The sequence below is a fragment of the Neoarius graeffei genome, chromosome 5 (assembly GCF_027579695.1).
Source record: "Neoarius graeffei isolate fNeoGra1 chromosome 5, fNeoGra1.pri, whole genome shotgun sequence".
Classification (NCBI taxonomy): Eukaryota; Metazoa; Chordata; class Actinopteri; order Siluriformes; family Ariidae; genus Neoarius; species Neoarius graeffei.
In genome coordinates this window covers 20,171,723-20,194,332 of record NC_083573.1, presented here as the reverse complement: position 1 = coordinate 20,194,332, position 22,610 = coordinate 20,171,723, and the positions used below count along the sequence as shown (strand labels likewise).

The 22,610-nt window shown below is 43.8% G+C and overlaps 1 protein-coding gene across 2 annotated transcripts in view; it reads right to left on the bottom strand.

Annotated features, from left to right (window-relative positions):
* The window catches only part of enpp2 (ectonucleotide pyrophosphatase/phosphodiesterase 2), a 175,225-nt gene that overhangs the window by 96,977 nt on the left and 55,638 nt on the right, over positions 1-22,610 (bottom strand). For both annotated transcript variants that reach the window (XM_060921389.1, XM_060921390.1), the window contains exons 5-8: positions 13,261-13,321; positions 11,628-11,725; positions 11,424-11,503; positions 6,590-6,709 (exon numbers count right to left, since the gene is read on the bottom strand). In XM_060921389.1, coding sequence (XP_060777372.1) covers positions 6,590-6,709; positions 11,424-11,503; positions 11,628-11,725; positions 13,261-13,321 — 359 coding nt within the window. The remainder of the gene's footprint in view (positions 1-6,589; positions 6,710-11,423; positions 11,504-11,627; positions 11,726-13,260; positions 13,322-22,610) is intronic.

The following is a 22,610-nucleotide window of genomic DNA, read 5'->3' as shown; positions in this document are numbered from 1 at the left end:
TAAATAATAAGCAATGGAATTAACTGGGTAGACTTATTTTTCGAGGCTACATACATTATATGAGTATGAAGAACTTCAAATGTATTAAATTAAAAACCAGGTTTTTGTGTTACACCTAGATAATCGTTATAAATAACCGCGACGCCTCCTCCTCTGCCAGTTAGATGAGGCTGGTGTATATAACTGTATCCAGGAGGACTCGCTTCATTTAATGCTATATATTCATTTGGCTTAATCCATGTTTCTGTTAAACACAGTACATTAAACTCCTGATCAGTAATGAGTTCATTAACCATTAGCGCTTTAGATGTAAGAGATCTAATATTTAATAGCCCCACCTTTAGATCAAAGGTGCTGGCGGCAGCTGTACAGTCAGTATGATCTAATTTTATATTGATTAGGTTACTGGAACAAACTCTCTGAAAATTTCTACCTTTTTGTTGAGCTCGGGGAACAGACACAGTCTCGATGTAGTGGGCCCTGAGTGACGACTCTGTGCAGCTAGCAGACAGTCGGTTTAGCCTGTTCGTCTGCTCCCTGGCCTTGGCTCTGGATTGTCAGAAATTAACTAGGCCTGTTCTGAGACTATGACCTATGCTGCAGGAAATGACAGCAGCACCTTCCCGAGTGGGATGGATACCGTCCCGCCCTAACAGGCCAGCAGTGCCCTCAAAATTAGCCCAATTATCTATAAAGCCCACACTGTTTTCAGAGCACCACCTGGACAGCCAGCAGTTCAGCGACCATAACCTGCTGTAAGCTACATCGCCACGCCGCATTGGGATGGGGCCAGAGCATACTACAGCATCGGACATCGCCTTCGCTAATTTAAACACCTCTATAAAGTTACTCTTAGTAACCTCAGACTGACGAAGGCGTATATCATTAGCTCCTGCATGGATAACTATCTTTGAGAACCTGTGCTTGCCTAGGACCCTAAGATTACCTGCTATGTCCGGCGCCCTGGCTCCCGGTATACACCTGACTAAAGCTCCTGGTGCCCCTAAAGGCTGAGCTAATTTCACGTGCCGTATGATAGAGTCCCCTATAACCAGAGCTCTTTCAGGTTTCTCAGTGGGTGCATCACTAAGGAGAGCAAACCTGTTCGACACGTGACGCAGAGAGGAGTGGTGCTCCCGTGGGCGAGCCTCAGCGGTAGCTTTGGCTCTACGCTTATGCCGCCGAGCTGTCACCCATTCGCCCCGCTGTAAGGGCTCTAATGCCGGAGTTGGGGGATTGCTAACTCCACCTAGGGCGTCCAGACTTTCCCTAACAGAAACTACACTGTTCTCACGCTCACTAACCTGCTCTAAAGCCTGGACACGCACTTCTAGCACTGTAATCTTCTCCGTCAGAGAGCTAACTAATCTGCACTTATCACAAGTAAAGCTAATAAAGCTATCGCTAGTGACGGAGGAAGAATGACTAAACATCCTGCACTCAGCACACTGAACAGGCTGAATGTGTGCCATGATGAAAAGATTCACGTACCTTAAATGAAGATCTGTTGCTATTAAAGCAGATCAGATGTGGATGGCCTCCGCTTGTGGTCTTTACACAGGAGGAGAGAAAAAGAAATTGGCTCAACAGGCAGCTTACCTCATCTCATTATCTCTAGCTGCTTTATCCTGTTCTACACGGTCGCAGGCAAGTCGGAGCCTATCCCAGCTGACTTCGGGCGAAAGGTGGGGTAAACCCTGGACAAGTCGCCAGGTCATCGCAGCGCTGACACATAGACACAGACAACCATTCATACCTACGGTCAATTTAGAGTCACCAGTTAACCTAACCTGCATGTCTTTGGACTGTGGGGGGAAACCCATGTGGACACGGGGAGAACATGCAAACTCCGCATAGAAAGGCCCTCGCCGGCCACGGGGCTTGAACCCAGACCTTCTTGCTGTGAGGCGACAGCGCTAACCACTACACCACCGTGCCACCCCAGCAGCTTACCTACACTGCAAAAAAATATCTTAGCAAGTGAAAATATCTTAAAATAATTGAAACAATCTAGCATTTCCTATTAGAAGAATAAAAAGACACCAATTCTGAAATTAAACCTAGTTCTAGATTGCAACCAACTTATTCTAAGATGTCTTATCAAATAAAATTCTGTCCATGCAGCAAGATAATTTCACTAGTATTAAGTAATTTTGTACTCAGTTTTCAATTTTTTGCAGTGTACAAGCAACATCTTGAAGCCTTGCACACAAGTGTCATCAAGGAACAACCTCCTGTGTCGCCTAGCTGGCTCATCATGGGGAGTCTCCACTTCCACTCTTCATACTTGTGCCCTGGCCCTAGCCTACAGTGCTGCAGAATATGCTGCAACAGCATGTGCCGGAGCACTCATGCACGAAAGCTGGACATCAACCTCAATGATCCTATGAGGACATTCACTGACTACCAGCGCCCTACCTCAACCGATTTCCTGCCCCTGCTCTTGGGTATCGCGCTCCAAGCCCTCTGTAGGGAACAACACACATACAAGCTGGTGAGCAAGGCTATACAGAACAACAAACATCCTCTACACAAGCTCACCCAGGATGCCCAACATCTCAGCTGCCAACGCCTGCACTCCCGTCACCCCTTCCTTCCCCAAGTGGCTCCAACTTCCGCACTCTTGACCAGTGGAGGACTGACTGGCAGCAGTCCCCCTGACCCATTCAACTCTACATCACCAGGAGTGCATGTGCCCCACTTCACCATCTGCGCACAGGGGTGGGCTGGTTCGGTACAAACTCGCACTGCTGGGAGCTGCTTCCATCTGCAGCATGTATGTGTGGCAACCTGGAGCAGACTGCAGAGCACATGATGCACAATTGACTCATCCCCCCACCCCCCACAGAATGCACACATTGACCTGACAAACTCCAGTCAGGCGACAATTTGGCTAAAGTGGCTGCATGACGCTGTGTGATGTCCCATATGAAGGAAGAAGAAGAATGTAAAACCACATTCTGCACACATTACAAAAGGTATGGCTGTGGACAAAGAAGGTGCCTGTCCCCAAGAGAGAATATGTAGGAATTGTAGAAAGTTGGAAAAAAAAAAAAAAAAGAGGAAATATAAGAAAGATGTATGGTGTGGTAGATGATCCCAGAATGATTGAGAAGGTTACAGTGTTGAGAATTATGTTTCATGGAAAGTGATGAATAATCTGAAGTTAAATTACCATACACACAATGCTTATCATTTAATAGTGGCCAAAAAATATATTATATATATTTAAAAATACTATATAACGCAACTATAAACAGCTTTCGAATCTGGTTAATATGGAACCCCGTGGCCAGCGAGGGCCTTTCTGTGTGGAGTTTGCATGTTCTCCCCGTGTCCGCGTGGGTTTCCTCCGGGTGCTCCGGTTTCCCCCATAGTCCAAAAGACATGCAGGTTAGGTTAATTGGTGACTCTAAATTGACCATAGGTGTGAATGTGAGTGTGAATGGTTGTTTGTGTCTATAGAGATCTTGCAGTCACGTGACTGGAAAGTACACAACCCCCATCTTGTCGGTCAAAAACACCGCTGAATACTGCTGCACTCGTGTACAGAATGGATCAATTTCAACCGACGGACTACACGGCTCATTTTTCTAATGAACAGATAACTAGATGTATGTCTAAAATAAACGATCTACAGATTTGTGACCCTTATGGCTTTCCGGACGGAGTTTTCACGACCGGCTTTTAAACTGCCAGCGGAATACCCGGACGTGTATGATTACCTCATTAACTTTCCCTCGCTGTTCAGTGGTGAAGCACTGCGTGCTTATAAATCTCTGGACAGTTATCTCTACAGAAATTCAGGATTTGTCAGCGACTCAGATGTGGCATCTTGTAAACAAGAAAATAATCCTCATTGGATGGGTAAGTCACTTAAGTATTGAGTATAGCACTGACCAGCCGATTATAGAATAGAATAAGGTAATTCCAAATCGTCCGTCTTGTTTACATGGATCTGGCGTTGGAGAGGTAGAGGCTTGGCAGTGGAGATTTGAGTGGCTGTTTTCTGAGCTTAGTCAACAGGCCGGCTCTGCCTGTAGCCTCACTTTTGCTTCCGCTCCCGGCGCCGCCTCCTTCCCTTTGCTTCCAATAACAATCCACGGAGACCCCACTGGTCTCGCCATCTCGTCCAGAATTTTTTTTTTTTCTTGTCCGGAATGTTGTGCATGCGATGGAAATCGCTACAAACCATCATTTTCTGCTGGAAACCAATGTCCAGTAAGTCCATACGGTTGTAGTGGATATTGAAGTCCGGTACAGACGAACAACACGCAAAAATACACACAAAAAACATAAAAAACGTGCACAGGTAGGGAGAGCTTGTAGCTGCAGCCGTTGTAGTAGAATTGTATATAGTAGGGTTTTCCAGAAGAAAAGGTAGAAGTAAAAGCAGAAGTAGAACCAGAAGTAGAAGGCGGAATATGGCGTTTGACCGACACGATGGCGTCTGTCACAATCTGGATCGGCTGTGACGTCACATGCAAGTGCTCCATTGCCGCTTTTCCACTACAAACGCGGCTGAGTTGGGCTGAGCCGTACCGTGCTGAGTTGGGCTGAGTCGAGCTGAGCGGGGCTGTTGGAGTTGCATTTCGACTACAACCGCGCTGAACCGTGCTGGCTGGAAGTGGGTGGACACATTGGGTGGAGTTAGCGAAAGTGGGTGGACGTCACGTGATGTCGTTAGGCGGCGCAAACAGTGACATCAGTGACCTTTTAAGCGGTAGTCTCACGACCCGGATAGTAAACAATAAACATGGAGTCATTAGTGTTGCTGGTCTTGGTGCTGTGGCTTGTTGTCACCGACAACGCCAACAGATACTGGCAAGAGCGTATAGATGAGGCGAGGCACATAAGGCTTCAGAAATTCTCGTAATTCGTAATTCTTCTTCTTCCGGGTTTATGGTGTTTACAGATCCCAGCGTGCTCGCGGGGCGTGTGTGGGCATGTGAGGACACTCCTCCTCACCAATCAGTGCACAGGGGAGTGTCTGCTCATGCCCCTAGCTTCACTCAGCTCGCTTCGGCTCGCTTCAGCCCCACTCCAAAACTGTGCGAGTTTTGGGGGCTAAGCAGGGCTGAAGCGAGCTGAGTCGTGCTGTTCTGAGGTAGTCGAAACGCGAGCTGTGTTGGGCTGAAGCGAGCTGAAAAAGGGTAGTGGAAAAGGGTCATGTGTGTCAGCCCTGTGATGACCTGGCGACTTGTCCAGGGTGTACCCTGCCTTTCGCCCGTAGTCAGCTGGGATAGGCTCCAGCTTGCCTGCGACCCTGTAGAACAGGATAAAGCGGCTAGAGATAATGAGATGAGATGATTGACATCTACACTGTGTAGGTATTAAGTAAAATATGACCAGTCTAAACATTTCAGTGATAGTACACTGCTCAAGTTCATACATAAAGACTAAAAGCTATCATAGCATCTTAAGCATTTGTATAGCGTGTGTATACTTTTTATTATTACAGCTAATAAAATTGATTTTAACGTGAACCGAGGAACTGCATGCTTTGAATCATACTGGGGCATGAAAGACCTTTGAGCTGCTCAGCCGTCTTCCAAAATGCATTGTAAATATACAATTAAGCTGCAATAAAGAGATTTTTAAACCTAACAGGGTGACTTTAAATGGGAACCACCTTTACTGCTGCTGAAGACAATATGTCCCATTTTATTCAAGCTGCAAAACATGCAGAAGGAAACATGCTAAAGCTGAGAGCAGCTAATGAGGACCAGAAATGGAGTTAGCTAATCACTGTCAGCATAGTGCAAAACCCAACAGACTCCATCTGTTACACATTTATAGTTGGCATCCCATGGTGCTATTGCACTTAACTCAGTAGTTTGTGGCAAAAGTGAAAACAAGGAACAGGCCCCACTGTTGAGCTAATGCCCTTCAGATATAGTTAGTTTCCTTTTCTCTGGTGATGTTCTAAGGAAACATATAAAAGATCTCTGCTTAAAGAAACAATCAAATTTCCCCACTCATTGAGGATATGCAATTGCATGTTAGGTAAAGGACCAGGGAAGATGGCAATCATTTCTTCAACGGTCACTGCACAGGTGTACACTAAAATTTGACACTTTTCTCACTCCATCAATAGAAGAAGCAGCAGCCTTTGTCACACATACACTTAAGCACACAGTGAAAGGTTTTCTCAGCATTTAACCCATCTGAAGCAGTGAACACAAACATGCACACACAAGTGAGCAATGAGCACACACACACACACACACGTGGCAGTGGGCAGCTATGCTACAGCGCCCAGGGAGCAGTTGGGGATTAGGTGCCTTGCTCAAGGGAACTTCAGCCTAACCTCAGGCCATGGCTGCCCCATGCTTACCTAACCAGCTTGCATCTGTCAAAAGTTAAGTGTGATTTCAGTACCAGTATCCTGATTTCTCTGTGTACTCAATCAGAATGAACTGTATCTACTTAGTAGTGAGTGTAACAAAAAAATCGAAATACTCAAACTATAAAAAAAAAAGTCAACAGCAGAAAACTTCATGTCAATTGTTATACACAACCATGGTTCATCCATTTACTATTAGCTCCTTCAAATAATTGAAACCTATAGAGAGGAGTATGGACTCACAGGCTGTCCTCCCCACCAGCGATGATTAAGCTTCTCTTTCCCTCGCAGGGTGAAGGCAGCATTAAAGGAGGGGTCATACATGGAATTACCCACAATGCCATGTGACTCAGGGTAAAGGCCCTACAACAAAAGAAAATGCACTGAAGTCACCAAACCATTAAGTCAAAGAGATAACTAGTTTTACCACTTGTATTTGAAAATTACAAAACAAAATTCAACCAAAAAAAAAAAGTTTCTATGGACAAAGCTTGCTATTCAGAACAAGGTAACCTACTTATTTAAAGATAAAACATACCAGTAAAATCAGCGAACAGTGTTTCTACTTTTTTTTTAAGAAAAAGAGCTCTACCTCTTCTTTACACACTAGGTGGCAGCACCAGAGGTACCATATAGTGGTAGCATACAGAGTACGAGAGTGGGAACTTAACTGCCTCAAAGCATGCTTGCTTAATATTCCAAAAAAGTTAAGCTAATCAGAAGGAAGCATTATGGCACATGTCGAACACAAGACTCACAGCCTCGTCTCATTTGGCCCAAGTGAACTTGGAAAAAATAATACCAAAACTACCAACACCACACTACTGCTTAAAGGAACAGTCCACTGTACTTCAATAATTAGGGCCCGAGCCCTATGGGCGAAGGCCCTATTGTTCTTGTAAGAGTTCACTATTATTATTCTTCCTTCTTCTTCTTCTTCTTCTTTATTTTTCTCCGCTGTTGGGCCATTTTCGGGGCGCTTGCCATGGGCGAAAACGCACGAAATTTGGCACCACTTCCGAGAATTGCCACCGCTACTCAGAACCAAAAGCCCAAACTTGGCCGGGGCTCAGGGCCTCTATAGCGCCCCCTAAGTCGTTGTGATTTTGGCCTCCCGCATTAAGGTGCCTGGTTGTCATAGTTTGTAGTACTGGCATGCCATTTGGTACGCATATGTATCTCACTAAGCCGGACAAAAATGTATTGCCAATGCATTAGCCACGCCCAACAGGAAGTGAGGTAATTTCACTTTTGTGCGAAATGCATGGCCACGAAGACGGCGCAACTCCTCCTAGACCGTTCATAGGAATGTCACCAAAATTGATACACATCATCTACAGACATGGCTGACACAAGTTACTAAATACGTTTCACGTAGGATAAACCGTTCAGAAGTTATACGTCAATCAATTTTCACTTCAAAATTTTACATGCTAAAAAATTCATAACAAATCTTCTAATTGCTCAAAACTGCTCATACTTAACACGCTAATCACTCATTGGGCTTCTGACATGTTACCCAATTTCTGTGATATTTCGCCACTGGGGGCGCTATTTTTGGGCAAAAAATCCAATCTTTCCTCAAATTTGGTCAAACTTCACGGCCACCCTCTTACTACCTCCCATGTCATGTATACCACATTTTGGGAATTTTCGTCCATGGGGGGCGCTGTTTTTGGCCGACGCAATTTCTCCACAATGGGTTTTTGGTTAATAATTCCATAATGCTTTTCCTTCACACCACTACCTTGTGATAGTACGTTGCTGTTGTAGACACTTATTTTTCCAACTCATAATCGCTCATGTACAGCATAGCGCCACCTACTGACATGGGAAAAACCAAAAAATTTATTCTTCAAAAATCTATATCTCATCTTCTATTTACTCAATTTTCATCACACTTCATACGCAAACTCTTCATAGCTCACCTGACATATACGCCAAATTTTGTGCACTTTCGCCCCTGGGGGTGCTGGTTATGGCAGAAATGATATTGCAGCTTCTGATTTGTCAAACTTGGCAAGCAAACTCTTTACAAGACCCTTATTGAGGCGCTTGCCATGGTCGACAACGCTCGAAATTTGGCTCCTTTTTCTTAGACTGCCACCGCTACTGAGAACCAGAAGCCCAGATCCAGGCGGGCCTCAGGGCCTCTATAGCGCCCCCTAACGTGTTGTGATTTTTGCCTCTCGCATTAAGGTGCCTGGTTGCCATGTAGTTTGTAGTAGTGGCATGCCCTTTGGTACGCATATGTATCTCACTAAGCCGGACAAAAATGTAATGCCAATGCATTAGCCACGCCCTACAGGAAGTGAGGTAATTTCACTTTTGTGCGATATGCATGGCCACGAAGACGGCGCAACTCCTCCTAGACCGTTCATAGGAACGTCACCAAAATTGATACACATCATCTACAGACATGGCTGACAAAAGTTACTAAATACGTTTCACGTAGGGTAAACCGTTCAGAAGTTATACGTCAATCATTTTTCAATGCAGAATTTTACAGGCTTAAAAATTCATAACAAATCTAATTGCTCAACACTGCTCATACTTCACACGCAAATCACTCATTGGGCTTCTGACATGTGACCCAATTTCTGTGATGTTTCGCCACTGGGGGCGCTATTTTTGGGCAAAAAATCCAATCTTTCCTCAAATTTGGTCAAACTTCACGGCCACCCTCTTACTACCTCCCATGTCATGTATACCACATTTTGGGAATTTTCGTCCATGGGGGGCATTGTTTTTGGCCCACGCAATTGCTCCATTACGGGTTTTTGGTAAATAATTCCATAATGCTTTTCCTTCACACCACTTCCTTGTGATTGTACGTTGCTGTTGTAGACACTTATTTTTCCAACTCATAATCGCTCATATACAGCATAGCGCCACCTACTGACATGGGAAAAACCAAAAAATTTATTCTTCAAAAATCTATATCTCATCTTCTATTTACTCAATTGTCATCAAACTTCATACGCAAACTCTTCATAGCTCACCTGACATATACGCCAAATTTTGTCCACTTTCGCCCCTGGGGGTGCTGATTATGGCAAAAATGATATTGCAGCTTCTGATTTGTCAAACTTGGCAAGCAAACTCTTTTCAAGACCCTTATTGAGGCGCTTGCCATGGTCGACAACGCACGAAGTGCGAGACCCTATTGTTGCCATGTGTCCAATTCTGTGCTTTGTCGCCATTGTGGGAGTAATGTCTCTTGCCGCAGAAGCTGTGGAAGGTTTTTCGCAGGGACGCATGCCCCCGCCCCCCTTGGCCGCTGGCGCGAGGGCCCGTCGAGGCCGCTTGCGGCTTTAATGAAATATGTTCTTCTCTGAATTGAGACGAGCTGATCCGTACCTCTCCGAGCTTTGTGCGACCTCCCAGTCAGTCAGACGCGCTGTTACTCCTGTTAGCAATGTAGCTAGGCTCAGCATGGCCAATGGTATTTTTTGGGGCTGTAGTTAGATGCAACCAAACTCTTCCACGTTTTTCCTGTTTACATAGGTTTATGTGACCAGTGACATGAAACAAAGTCCAGTTACACAAATTGAAACGTGGCGATTTTCTATGCTATGGAGAGTCTGCACTATAATGACAGGCGTACTAACACCTTCTGCACGCTTCGACAGCGCATTGATACTTTCACTCCTCTTCGGGCACGGCCAGGCGGGCGAATGCCCTGGTCCGTCCGCCCTGTCTAAAAAAAAAAAAAAAAAAAAAAAAAAAAAAAAAAAAAAAAAGGTACAACTCGAGCCCCATGGTCAAACTGGGACTTTGTCATTTTTCCGCATGAGGCCCATGTTAAAACCACACTTCCAGGAGGGGCTGCCGTCTGCCTCCCAAGCTGGCCGAGAGCGCTCCTCGTCGGGCACGACCAGGCGGGTGAATGCCCTGGTCCGTCCGCCCTGTCTTTAAAAAAAAAAAAAAAGGTACAACTCTGAGTGAAAGTATCAATGTGCTGTCGAAGCGCGCAGAAGGTGTTAGTACGCCTGTCATTATAGTGCGGACTTTCCATAGCATAGAAAACCGCCACGTTTCAATTTGTGTAACTGAACTTTGTTTCATGTCACTGGTCATATAAACCTATGTAAACAGGAAAAACGTGGAAGAGTTTGGTCACATCTAACTACAGCCCCAAAAAATACCATTGGCCATGCTGAGCCTAGCTACATTGCTAACAGGAGTAACAGCGCATCTGACTGACTGGGAGGTCGCACAAAGCTCAGAGAGGTACGGATCAGCTCGTCTCAATTCAGAGAAGAACATATTTCATTATGGAAGTACAGTGGACTGTTCCTTTAACCTTTTTCATACTATCCCATTCTGGTTTCTAGTGTGGGTGGCTTGATAACTGTGGGTTAAAATCAAGACCTGTGTGCTGTGCTTGATGTAAGTCACACTCGCTTCTAAAAAATAATTTCAGAAGCATGTTGTGTGTTGTGCTGGCATTAGCATAACCAGACGTTAATTTAGAAAAGATGAGGAAATATACAAAAGAAAATCATGATTGCTTTCTCATCTGTACAATGAAATTTGTAAGCGTGAGGCACTTGCGCATTTTAGGTGCACACCAGACTGCAGTAGGAACGGTGAAGACAAATGTGTTATTTGGCTTAATAATTTAAAGGTACTATCTACTACCAAACAAACAATATTTCCATATTAATAACAGTGCCATGATATGCATTTGACACTGAAAAACATGAAACATAATAATGTGTGGAAAATTACACTTTATATTATACAGTGGCCTCCACAATTATTGGCACTCCTTATAAAGATTAGTAAAAAGGGTTAGGAAAAAAAAATCCACCTTTTGGTGAAGTAGCTTCATCTCACACTGAAAAAATGAGAAATCCAACCTTTACTTGAAGAAAAATTATTCAGAAAAATATAAAATCCCACATTAAGAAATAATTACTTTCAACAAAAAACCTAACCTTTTTTACTAACAGGGGATGCCAATAAATCCTGATCTACTTTTCTTACAAAACAATGTACTGATATTGCAGGGATTTGATTTGTCTTTACAAAATGAGGATAATAAAATGTAATATTAAGGTCTGATGCATACCGTTGCAATGGTATATAAATTTGGGTAGGTTTTGGTGGGGTAGATGGGTCTCATGTACGGTGCATGTGTGCCACATGTTCCTACAAGTAAAGGCATGATTATGAGAAAAAGAATTCAGCCAGAATTCAAATCAAACCAATCAACACTGGATCATATGTTACAGTGTGGAGTATATGTGCTAATATAACAAAGGATTAGTCCTACTCAGTTTTTCTATGTTGGGAATCACCATGATGCCCTTTTTCATGTAAGAGGCTCGAAAGCCATCGACAGAGAGCATGATGAGTGGCGGGCGAACAAACCTGAAACGGAAACAAACCATGAGAGATATATACACCAATAAAGTGGTAATAAGATACATTTCAGTTATTCCATGAAATCAAGTTGTACATGAGCTGATAACCGACAAGGCGCGTAAAGCTTCGTTAGCTATAAGCCATGTACGACGAGAGTGAGTGGAATAACTTATATCCACATTCACTGGATTTTGAGAAATGGAACAGTCAATTTTTTACAAATTCGATAATCATTTCCACTTAGAATGTAAACAAACCAGTGAAATGACGGTAGCAATTTGTGAAAAAATGCTATAATTATTCTTGGGGGGGGGGGGGGGGGGGGAGTCTTACCATTAAATACTTTTATTCTTTCTTTGTATTTTTTTTGGGGGGGGGGGTTTGAGTAGTTTTTATTTCGTCCTTGGTTGGTTGAGCAACACGCTCTGCCATTTTGTTTTTCTCTACTCAGTATATGAACTGATTGGCTACTACTAGGATATCAGAGTACGTGATCGCTCATACCCAGTGAATGTGGATAGAAATAATATAGACTATATTGTGATGTTCAAAATTCAGAATCTCGCAATCACAGGCACTTTAAAAACCAACCTTAGTGTTGTGTTTTGGTGGACTGAAGAATACAATCGCAAATGTAAACTAATTCATTGATACTTTCTCTACTAACAAAAGGTCACTTGCCAGCTAGCATTAGTCAGATACCCATCATGTTAGTCATCTTAAAAACAAGAATGGATGAAAATAACTTTTTTCCTTGAAAAAGAAATTTGTTAAAATAAAGCACACATTTACATTAATATGTACAAATGGAAAAAGTTCTTGTATTATTGCTGAAGTATCATATGCTAATGTACATTAAGTGCCTCTTAGAAGACCAATGAAAAAGTCAAGCTTCAAGTTTTTGTATAGTGCTTTTAACAATAGACATTGTCGCAAAGCAGCTTTACAGAAAATTAAAGGCTTTAAAACATGAGCTAATTTCATCCCCAACGAGCAAGCCTATGGCGATGGTGGCAAGGAAAAGCTCCCTCAGCTGACAGTGTTGCACATGCAACCAGGTCTCACACACATTCAAAAGAGCTCATTTCCAGGTGTTTGGTCAAACAAATGCACTTGTCAATCTTGCACTGTGTGACCCTGCAGCACGAGTTCAACATTCCGTTAGCATGCTACAGATATGTAAAATGAGGTGAGGTGGTGTGCTAGTGTGAAGTTAACCACTACAGCCTTACATACAAGCATTTCAGAGGTGGAACACTAACACAGGCTCAACTTTTGTGAAGAGACACAGGGTATCAGTAATAGCATTTAACATTTATTCAGTGTCATTTCTTGTCTCAGAAGCACTTACAAGATTGGCAACTTAAGACTCAGCATGCAAAATCATAAGATAGTTTTCCAACATAATGCTATTTTCATACAGAAGCTTGATGTGTAAAACCTTATCAATAGAAAGAACACAAAAAGTAGACAAGTGAAGGTTACCAGTGTGAATCTGTTTTCAAAAAAAAAAAAAAAAAAAAAAAAGGAGGTCCACTCACCCAACAGGACACTCATGGCTTTTTATCTCCTCACACTCATCTTCCAACCATGGAGTATCCCCTAGAGTAGAGGTAGATACTGTGAGCCAGTGGCTGGCATGAAACACAATTCTTCTTAATATTACAAGTGTTGTACAGTTACAGTACATTCCAAAGTTTGAACTAGCAAGAATATTTTTTTTATTTTAGTTACTGAAAATAGATACAGAAGATACAGAAATTTTGCTTAGTTGGTTCTTAACAGTAAATGGTAAATTAAATAGCCAAATCCTCACAAGATGAATATCCTATTCCAAATACCAAGTTATTATATACAGTGGTGCTTGAAAGTTTGCGAACCCATTAGAATTTTCTATATTTCTGCATAAATATATGACCTAAAACATCATCAGATTTTCACACAAGTCCTAAAAGTAGATTAAAGCCGCAAGCGGCCTCGACGGGCCCTCGCGCCAGCGGCCAAGGGGGGCGGGGGCATGCGTCCCCGCGAAATACCTTCCACAGCTTCTTCGGCAAGAGACAGTACTCCCACAATGGCGACAAAGCACAGAATTGGACACATGGCAACAATAGGGTCTCGCACTGTACGGTGCTCGGGGCCTAATAATAATAATAATAATAATAATAATAATCCTTCAAAAACAATAGGGTCTCGCACTGAACGGTGATCGGGCCCTAATAATAATAATAATAATAACTAGAAACTATATGCCAAGCAGGCACCTTAATGCGAGAGGCAAAAATCACAACACGTTAGGGGGCGCTATAGAGGCCCTGAGGCCCTCCTGGATCTGGGCTTCTGGTTCTCAGTAGCGGTGGCAGTCTAAGAAAAAGGAGCCAAATTTCGTGCGTTGTCGACCATGGCAAGCGCCCCAATAAGGGTCTTGTAAAGAGTTTGTTTGCCAAGTGTGACAAATCAGAAGCTGCAATATAATTTCTGCCATAACCAGCACCCCCAGGGGCGAAAGTGCACAAAATTTGGCGTACATGTCAGGTGAGCTATGAAGAGTTTGCGTATGAAGTTTGATGACAATTGAGTAAATAGAAGATGAGATATAGATTTTTGAAGAATAAATTTTTTGGTTTTTCCCATGTCAGTAGGTGGCGCTATGCTGTACATGAGCGATTATGAGTTGGAAAAATAAGTGTCGACAACAGCAACGCACTATCACAAGGTAGTGGTGTGAAGGAAAAGCATTATGGAATTATTTACCAAAAACCCGTTTTGGAGCAATTGCATCGGCCAAAAACAGCGCCCCCCATGGACGAAAATTCCCAAAATGTGGTATACATGACATGGGAGGTAGTAAGAGGGTGGCCGTGAAGTTTGACCAAATTTGAGGAAAGATTGGATTTTCTGCCCAAAAATAGCGCCCCCAGTGGCGAAATATCACAGAAATTGGGTAACATGTCAGAAGCCCAATGAGTGATGTGCGAGCGAAGAATGAGCAGTTTTGAGCAATTAGAATATTTGTTATGAATTTTTAAGCATGTAAAATTTTGCATTGAAAATTGATTGACGTATAACTTCTGAACGGTTTATCCAACGTGAAACGTATTTAGTAACTTTTGTCAGCCATGTCTGTAGATGATGTGTATCAATTTTGGTGACATTCCTATGAACGGTCTAGGAGGAGTTGTGCCGTCTTCGTGGCCATGCATTTTGCACAAAAGTGAAATTACCTCACTTCCTGTTGGGCGTGGCTAATGCATTGTCATTACATTTTTGTCCGGCTTAGTGAGATACATATGCAAACCAAATTGCATGCCACTACTACAAACTACATGGCAACCAGGCACCTTAATGCGGGAGGCCAAAATCACAACGACTTAGGGGGCGCTATAGAGGCCCTGAGCCCCGGCCAAGTCTGGGCTTTTGGTTCTGAGTAGCGGTGGCAATTCTCGGAACTGGTGCCAAATTTCATGCGTTTTCGCCCATGGCAAGCGCCCCGAAAATGGCCCAACAGCGGAGAAAAATAAAGAAGAAGAAGAAGACGGAAGATTAACTAAAGCCGCAAGCGGCCTCGACAGGCCCTCGCGCCAGCGGCCAAGGGGGGCGGGGGCATGCGTCCCCGCGAAATACCTTCCACAGCTTCTTCGGCAAGAGACATTATTCCCACAATGGCGACAAAGCACAGAATTGGACACATGGTAACAATAGGGTCTCGCACTGTACGGTGCTCGGGGGGCGCTATAGAGGCCCTGAGGCCCGCCTGGATCTGGGCTTCTGGTTCTCAGTAGCGGTGGCAGTCTAAGAAAAAGGAGCCAAATATCGTGCGTTGTCGACCATGGCAAGCGCCCCAATAAGGGTCTTGAAAAGAGTTTGCTTGCCAAGTTTGACAAATCAGAAGCTGCAATATCATTTGTGCCATAACCAGCACCCCCAGTGGCGAAAGAGCACAAAATTTGGCGTATATGTCAGGTGAGCTATGAAGAGTTTGCGTATGAAGTTTGATGACAATTGAGTAAATAGAAGAGGAGATATAGATTTTTGAAGAATGAATTTTTTGGTTTTTCCCATGTCAGTAGGCGGCGCAATGCTGTACATGAGCGATTATGAGCTGGAAAAATAAGTGTCCACAACAGCAACGTACTATCACAAGGTAGTGGTGTGAAGGAAAAGCATTATGGAATTATTTACCAAAAACCCGTTTTGGAGCAATTGCGTCGGCCAAAAACAGCGCCCCCCATGGACGAAAATTCCCAAAACGTGGTGTACATGACATGGGAGGTAGTAAGAGGGTGGCCGTGAAGTTTGACCAAATTTGAGGAAAGACTGGAATTTTTGCCCAAAAATAGCGCCCCCAGTGGCGAAATATCACAGAAATTGGCTAACATGTCAGAAGCCCAATGAGTGATTTGCGTGTGAAGAATGAGCAGTTTTGAGCAATCAGAAGATTTGTTATGAATTTTTAAGCATGTAAAATTTTGCATCGAAAATTGATTGACGTATAACTTCTGAACGGTTTATCCTACGTGAAACGTATTTAGTAACTTTTGTCAGCCATGTCTGTAGATGATGTGTATCAATTTTGGTGACATTCCTATGAACGGTCTAGGAGGAGTTGCGCCGTCTTCGTGGCTATGCATTTCGCACAAAAGTGAAATTACCTCACTTCCTGTTGGGCGTGGCTAATGCATTGGCAATACATTTTTGTCCGGCTTAGTGAGATACATAAGCTTACCAAATGGCATGCCACTACTACAAACTACATGGCACCCAGGCACCTTAATGTGGGAGGCCAAAATCACAACGACTTAGGGGGCGCTATAGAGGCCCTGAGCCCCGGCCAAGTTTGGGCTTCTGGTTCTGAGTAGCGGTGGCAAATCTCGGAACTGGTGCCAAATTTCGTGCGTTTTCGCCCATGGCAAGCGCCCCGAAAATGGCCCAACAGCGGAGAAAAATAAAGAAGAAGAAGAAGAAGACGACGGAAGAAGAATAATTAAAGCCGCAAGCGGCCTCGATGGGCCCTCGCGCCAGCGGCCAAGGGGGGCGGGGGCATGCGTCCCTGCGAAAAACCTTCCACAGGTTCTGCGGCAAGAGACATTACTCCCACAATGGCGACAAAGCACAGAATTGGACACATGGCAACAATAGGGTCTCGCACTTCGTGCGTTGTCGACCATGGCAAGCGCCTCAATAAGGGTCTTGAAGAGAGTTTGCTTGCCAAGTTTGACAAATCAGAAGCTGCAATATCATTTTTGCCATAATCAGCACCCCCAGGGGCGAAAGTGCACAAAATTTGGCGTATATGTCAGGTGAGGTATGAAGAGTTTGCGTATGAAGTTTGATGACAATTGAGTAAATAGAAGATGAGATATAGATTTTTGAAAAATAAATTTTTTGGTTTTTCCCATGTCAGTAGGTGGCGCTATGCTGTACATGAGCGATTATGAGTTGGAAAAATAAGTGTCTACAACAGCAACGTACAATCACAAGGTAGTGGTGTGAAGGAAAAGCATTATGGAATTATTTACCAAAAACCCGTTTTGGAGCAATTGAGTGGGCCAAAAACAGCGCCCCCCATGGACGAAAATTCCCAAAATGTGGTATACATGACATGGGAGGTAGTAAGAGGGTGGCCGTGAAGTTTGACCAAATTTGAGGAAAGATTGGATTTTTTGCCCAAAAATAGCGCCCCCAGTGGCGAAACATCACAGAAATTGGGTCACATGTCAGAAGCCCAATGAGTGATTTGCGTGTGAAGTATGAGCAGTGTTGAGCAATTAGAAGATTTGTTATGAATTTTTAAGCATGTAAAATTCTGCATTGAAAAATGATTGACGTATAACTTCTGAATGGTTCACCCTACGTGAAACGTATTTAGCAACTTTTGTCAGCCATGTCTGTAGATGATGTGTATCAATTTTGGTGACGTTCGTATGAACGGTCTAGGAGGAGTTGCGCCGTCTTCGTGGCCATGCATTTCGCACAAAAGTGAAATTACCTCACTTCCTGTAGGGCGTGGCTAATGCATTGGCAGTACATTTTTGTCCGGCTTGGTGCGATACATATGCGTACCAAAGGGCATGCCACTCCTACAAACTACATGGCAACCAGGCACCTTAATGCGAGAGGCAAAAATCACAACACGTTAGGGGGCGCTATAGAGGCCCTGAGGCCCGCCTGGATCTGGGCTTCTGGTTCTCAGTAGCGGGGGCAGTCTAAGAAAAAGGAGCCAAATTTCGAGCGTTGTCGACCATGGCAAGCGCCCCAATAAGGGTCTTGTAAAGAGTTTGCTTGCCAAGTTTGACAAATCAGAAGCTGCAATATCATTTCTGCCATAACCAGCACCCCCAGGTGCGAAAGTGCACAAAATTTGGCGTATATGTCAGGTGAGCTATGAAGAGTTTGCGTATGAAGTGTGATGAAAATTGAGTAAATAGAAGATGAGATATAGATGTTTAAGAATAAATTTTTTGGTTTTTCCCATGTCAGTAGGTGGCGCTATGCTGTACATGAGCGATTATGAGTTGGAAAAATAAGTGTCTACAACAGCAACGTACTATCACAAGGTAGTGGTGTGAAGGAAAAGCATTATGGAATTATTAACCAAAAACCCATTTTGGAGAAATTGCGTCGGCCAAAAACAGCGCCCCCCATGGACGAAAATTCCCAAAATGTGGTATACATGACATGGGAGGTAGTAAGAGGGTGGCCGTGAAGTTTGACCAAATTTGAGGAAAGATTGGATTTTTTGCCCAAAAATAGCGCCCCCAGTGGCGAAATATCACAGAACTTGGGTAACATGTCAGAAGCCCAAAGACTGATTAGCGTGTGAAGTATGAGCAGTTTTGAGCAATTAGAAGATTTGTTATGAATTTTTTAGCATGTAAAATTTTGAAGTGAAAATTGATTGACGTATAACTTCTGAACGGTTAATGCTACGTGAAACGTATTTAGTAACTTTTGTCAGCCATATCTGTAGATGATGTGTATCAATTTTGGTGACATTCCTATGAACGGTCTAGGAGGAGTTGCGCCGTCTTCGTGGCCATGCATTTCGCACAAAAGTGAAATTACCTCACTTCCTGTTGGGCGTGGCTAATGCATTGGCATTACATTTTTGTCCGGCTTAGTGAGATACATATGCGTACCAAATGGCATGCCAGTACCACAAACTATATGGCAACCAGGCACCTTAATGCGGGAGGCCAAAATCACAACGACTTAGGGGGCGCTATAGAGGCCCTGAGCCCCGGCCAAGTTTGGGCTTTTGGTTCTGAGTAGCGGTGGCAATTCTCGGAAGTGGTGCCAAATTTCGTGCGTTTTCGCCCATGGCAAGCGCCCCGAAAATGGCCCAACAGCGGAGAAAAATAAAGAAGAAGAAGAAGAAGAAGACGGAAGAATAATAATAGTGAACTCTTACAAGAACAATAGGGCCTTCACCCATAGGGCTCGGGCCCTAATTAAAGCCGCAAGCGGCCTCGACGGGCCCTCGCGCCAGCGGCCAAGGGGGGCGGGGGCATGCGTCCCCGCGAAATACCTTCCACAGCTTCTTCGGCAAGAGACATTACTCCCGCAATGGCGACAAAGAACAGAATTGGACACATGGCAACGATAGGGTCTCGCACTGTACGGTGCTTGGGCCCTAATAATAATAGCGCCCTAATAAGGGTCTTGTAAAGAGTTTGCTTGCCAAGTTTGACAAATCAGAAGCTGCAATATCATTTCAGCCATAACCAGCACCCCCAGGGGCGAAAGTGCACAAAATTAGGCGTACATGTCAGGTGAGCTATGAAGAGTTTGCGTATGAAGTTTGATGACAATTGAGTAAATAGAAGATGAGATATAGATTTTTGAAGAATAAAATTTTTGGTTTTTCCCATGTCAGTAGGTGGCGCTATGCTGTACATGAGCGATTATGAGTTGGAAAAATAAGTGTCTACAACAGCAACGCACTATCACAAGGTAGTGGTGTGAAGGAAAAGCATAATGGAATTATTTACCAAAAACCCGTTTTGGAGCAATTGCGTCGGCCAAAAACAGCGCCCCCCATGGACGAAAATTCCCAAAATGTGGTATACATGACATGGGAGGTAGTAAGAGGGTGGCCGTGAAGTTTGACCAAATTTGAGGAAAGATTGGATTTTTTGCCCAAAAATAGCGCCCCCAGTGGCGAAATATCACAGAAATTGGGTAACATGTCAGAAGCCCAATGAGTGATTTGCGTGTGAAGTATGAGCAGTTTTGAGCAATCAGAAGATTTGTTATGAATTTTTAAGCATGTAAAATTTTGCATTGAAAATTGATTGACGTATAACTTCTGAACGGTTTATGCTACGTGAAACGTATTTAGTAACTTTTGTCAGCCATGTCTGTAGATGATGTGTATCAATTTTGGTGACATTCCTATGAACGGTCTAGGAGGAGTTGCGCCGTCTTCGTGGCCATGCATTTCGCACAAAAGTGAAATCACCTCACTTCCTGTAGGGCGTGGCTAATGCATTGGCATTAGATTTTTGTCCGGCTTAGTGAGATACATATGCGTACCAAATGGCATGCCACTACTACAAACTACATGGCAACCAGGCACCTTAATGCGGGAGACCAAAATCACAACGACTTAGGGGGCGCTATAGAGGCCCTGAGCCGCGGCCAAGTTTGGGCTTTTGGTTCTGAGTCAGTAGGTGGCGCTGTGCTGTACATGAGCGATTATGAGTTGGAAAAATAAGTGTCTACAACAGCAACGTACTTTCACAAGGTAGTGGTGTGAAGGAAAAGCATTATGGAATTATTTACCAAAAACCCGTTTTGGAGCAATTGCGTCGGCCAAAAACAGCGCCCCCCATGGACGAAAATACCCAAAATGTGGTATACATGACATGGGAGGTAGGAAGAGGGTGGCCGTGAAGTTTGACCAAATTTGAGGAAAGACTGGATTTTTTGTCCAAAAATAGCGCCCCCAGTGGCGAAAGTGCACAAAATTTGGCGTATATGTCAGGTGAGCTATGAAGAGTTTGCGTATGAAGTTTGATGACAATTGAGTAAATAGAAGATGAGATATAGATTTTTGAAGAATAAATTTTTTGGTTTTTCCCATGTCAGTAGGTGGCGCTATGCTGTACATGAGCGATGATGACTTGGAAAAATAAGTGTCTACAACAGCAACGTACTATCACAAGGTAGTGGTGTGAAGGAAAAGCATAATGGAATTATTTACCAAAAACCCGTTTTGGAGCAATTGCGTCGGCCAAAAACAGCGCCCCCCATGGACGAAAATTCCCAAAATGTGGTATACATGACATGGGAGGTAGTAAGAGGGTGGCCGTCAAGTTTGACCAAATTTGAGGAAAGATTGGATTTTTTGCCCAAAAATAGCGCCCCCAGTGGCGAAATATCACAGAAATTGGGTAACATGTCAGAAGCCCAATGAGTGATTTGCGTGTGAAGTATGAGCAGTTTTGAGCAATCAGAAGATTTATGAATTTTTAAGCATGTAAAATTTTGCATTGAAAATTGATTGACGTATAACTTCTGAACGGTTTATGCTACGTGAAACGTATTTAGTAACTTTTGTCAGCCATGTCTGTAGATGATGTGGATCAATTTTGGTGACATTCCTATGAACGGTCTAGGAGGAGTTGCGCCGTCTTCGTGGCCATGCATTTCGCACAAAAGTGAAATTACCTCACTTCCTGTAGGGCGTGGCTAATGCATTGGCATTACATTTTTGTCCGGCTTAGTGAGATACATATGCGTACCAAATGGCATGCCACTACTACAAACTACATGGCAACCAGGCACCTTAATGCGGGAGACCAAAATCACAACGACTTAGGGGGCGCTATAGAGGCCCTGAGCCCTGGCCAAGTTTGGGCTTTTGGTTCTGAGTAGCGGTGGCAATTCTCGGAACTGGTGCCAAATTTCGTGCGTTTTCGCCCATGGCAAGCGCCCCGAAAAATGCCCAACAGCGGAGAAAAATAAAGAAGAAGAAGACGGAAGAATAATAATAGTGAACTCTTACAAGAACAATAGGGCCTTCGCCCATAGGGCTCGGGCCCTAATAATCCTTCAAAAACAATAGGGTCTCGCACTGAACGGTGCTCGGGCCCTAATACTAATAATAATAACTAGAAACTATATGCCAAGCAGGCACCTTAATGCGAGAGGCAAAAATCACAACACGATAGGGGGCGCTATAGAGGCCCTGAGGCCCGCCTGGATCTGGGCTCCTGGTTCTCAGTAGCGGTGGCAGTCTAAGAAAAAGGAGCCAAATTTCGTGCGTCGTCGACCATGGCAACGCCCCAATAAGGGTCTTGTAAAGAGTTTGCTTGCCAAGTTTGACAAATCAGAAGCTGCAATATCATTTCTGCCATAAACAGCACCCCCAGGGGCGAAAGCGCACAAAATTTGGCGTATATGTCAGGTGAGCTATGAAGAGTTTGCGTATGAAGTTTGATGACAATTGAGTAAATAGAAGATGAGATATAGATTTTTGAAGAATAAATATTTTGGTTTTTCCCATGTCAGTAGGTGGCGCTATGCTGTACATGAGCGATTATGAGTTGGAAAAATACGAGTCTACAACAGCAACGTTCTATCACAAGGTAGTGGTGTGAAGGAAAAGCATTATGGAATTATTAACCAAAAAGCCGTTTTGGAGCAATTGCGTCGGCCAAAAACAGCGCCCCCCATGGACGAAAATTCCCAAAATGTGGTATACATGACATGGGAGGTAGTAAGAGGGTGGCCGTGAAGTTTGACCAAATTTGAGGAAAGATTGGATTTTTTGCCCAAAAATAGCGCCCCCAGTGGCAAAATATCACAGAAATTGGGTAACATGTCAGAAGCCCAATGAGTGATTAGCGTGTGAAGTATGAGCAGTGTTGAGCAATTAGAAGATTTG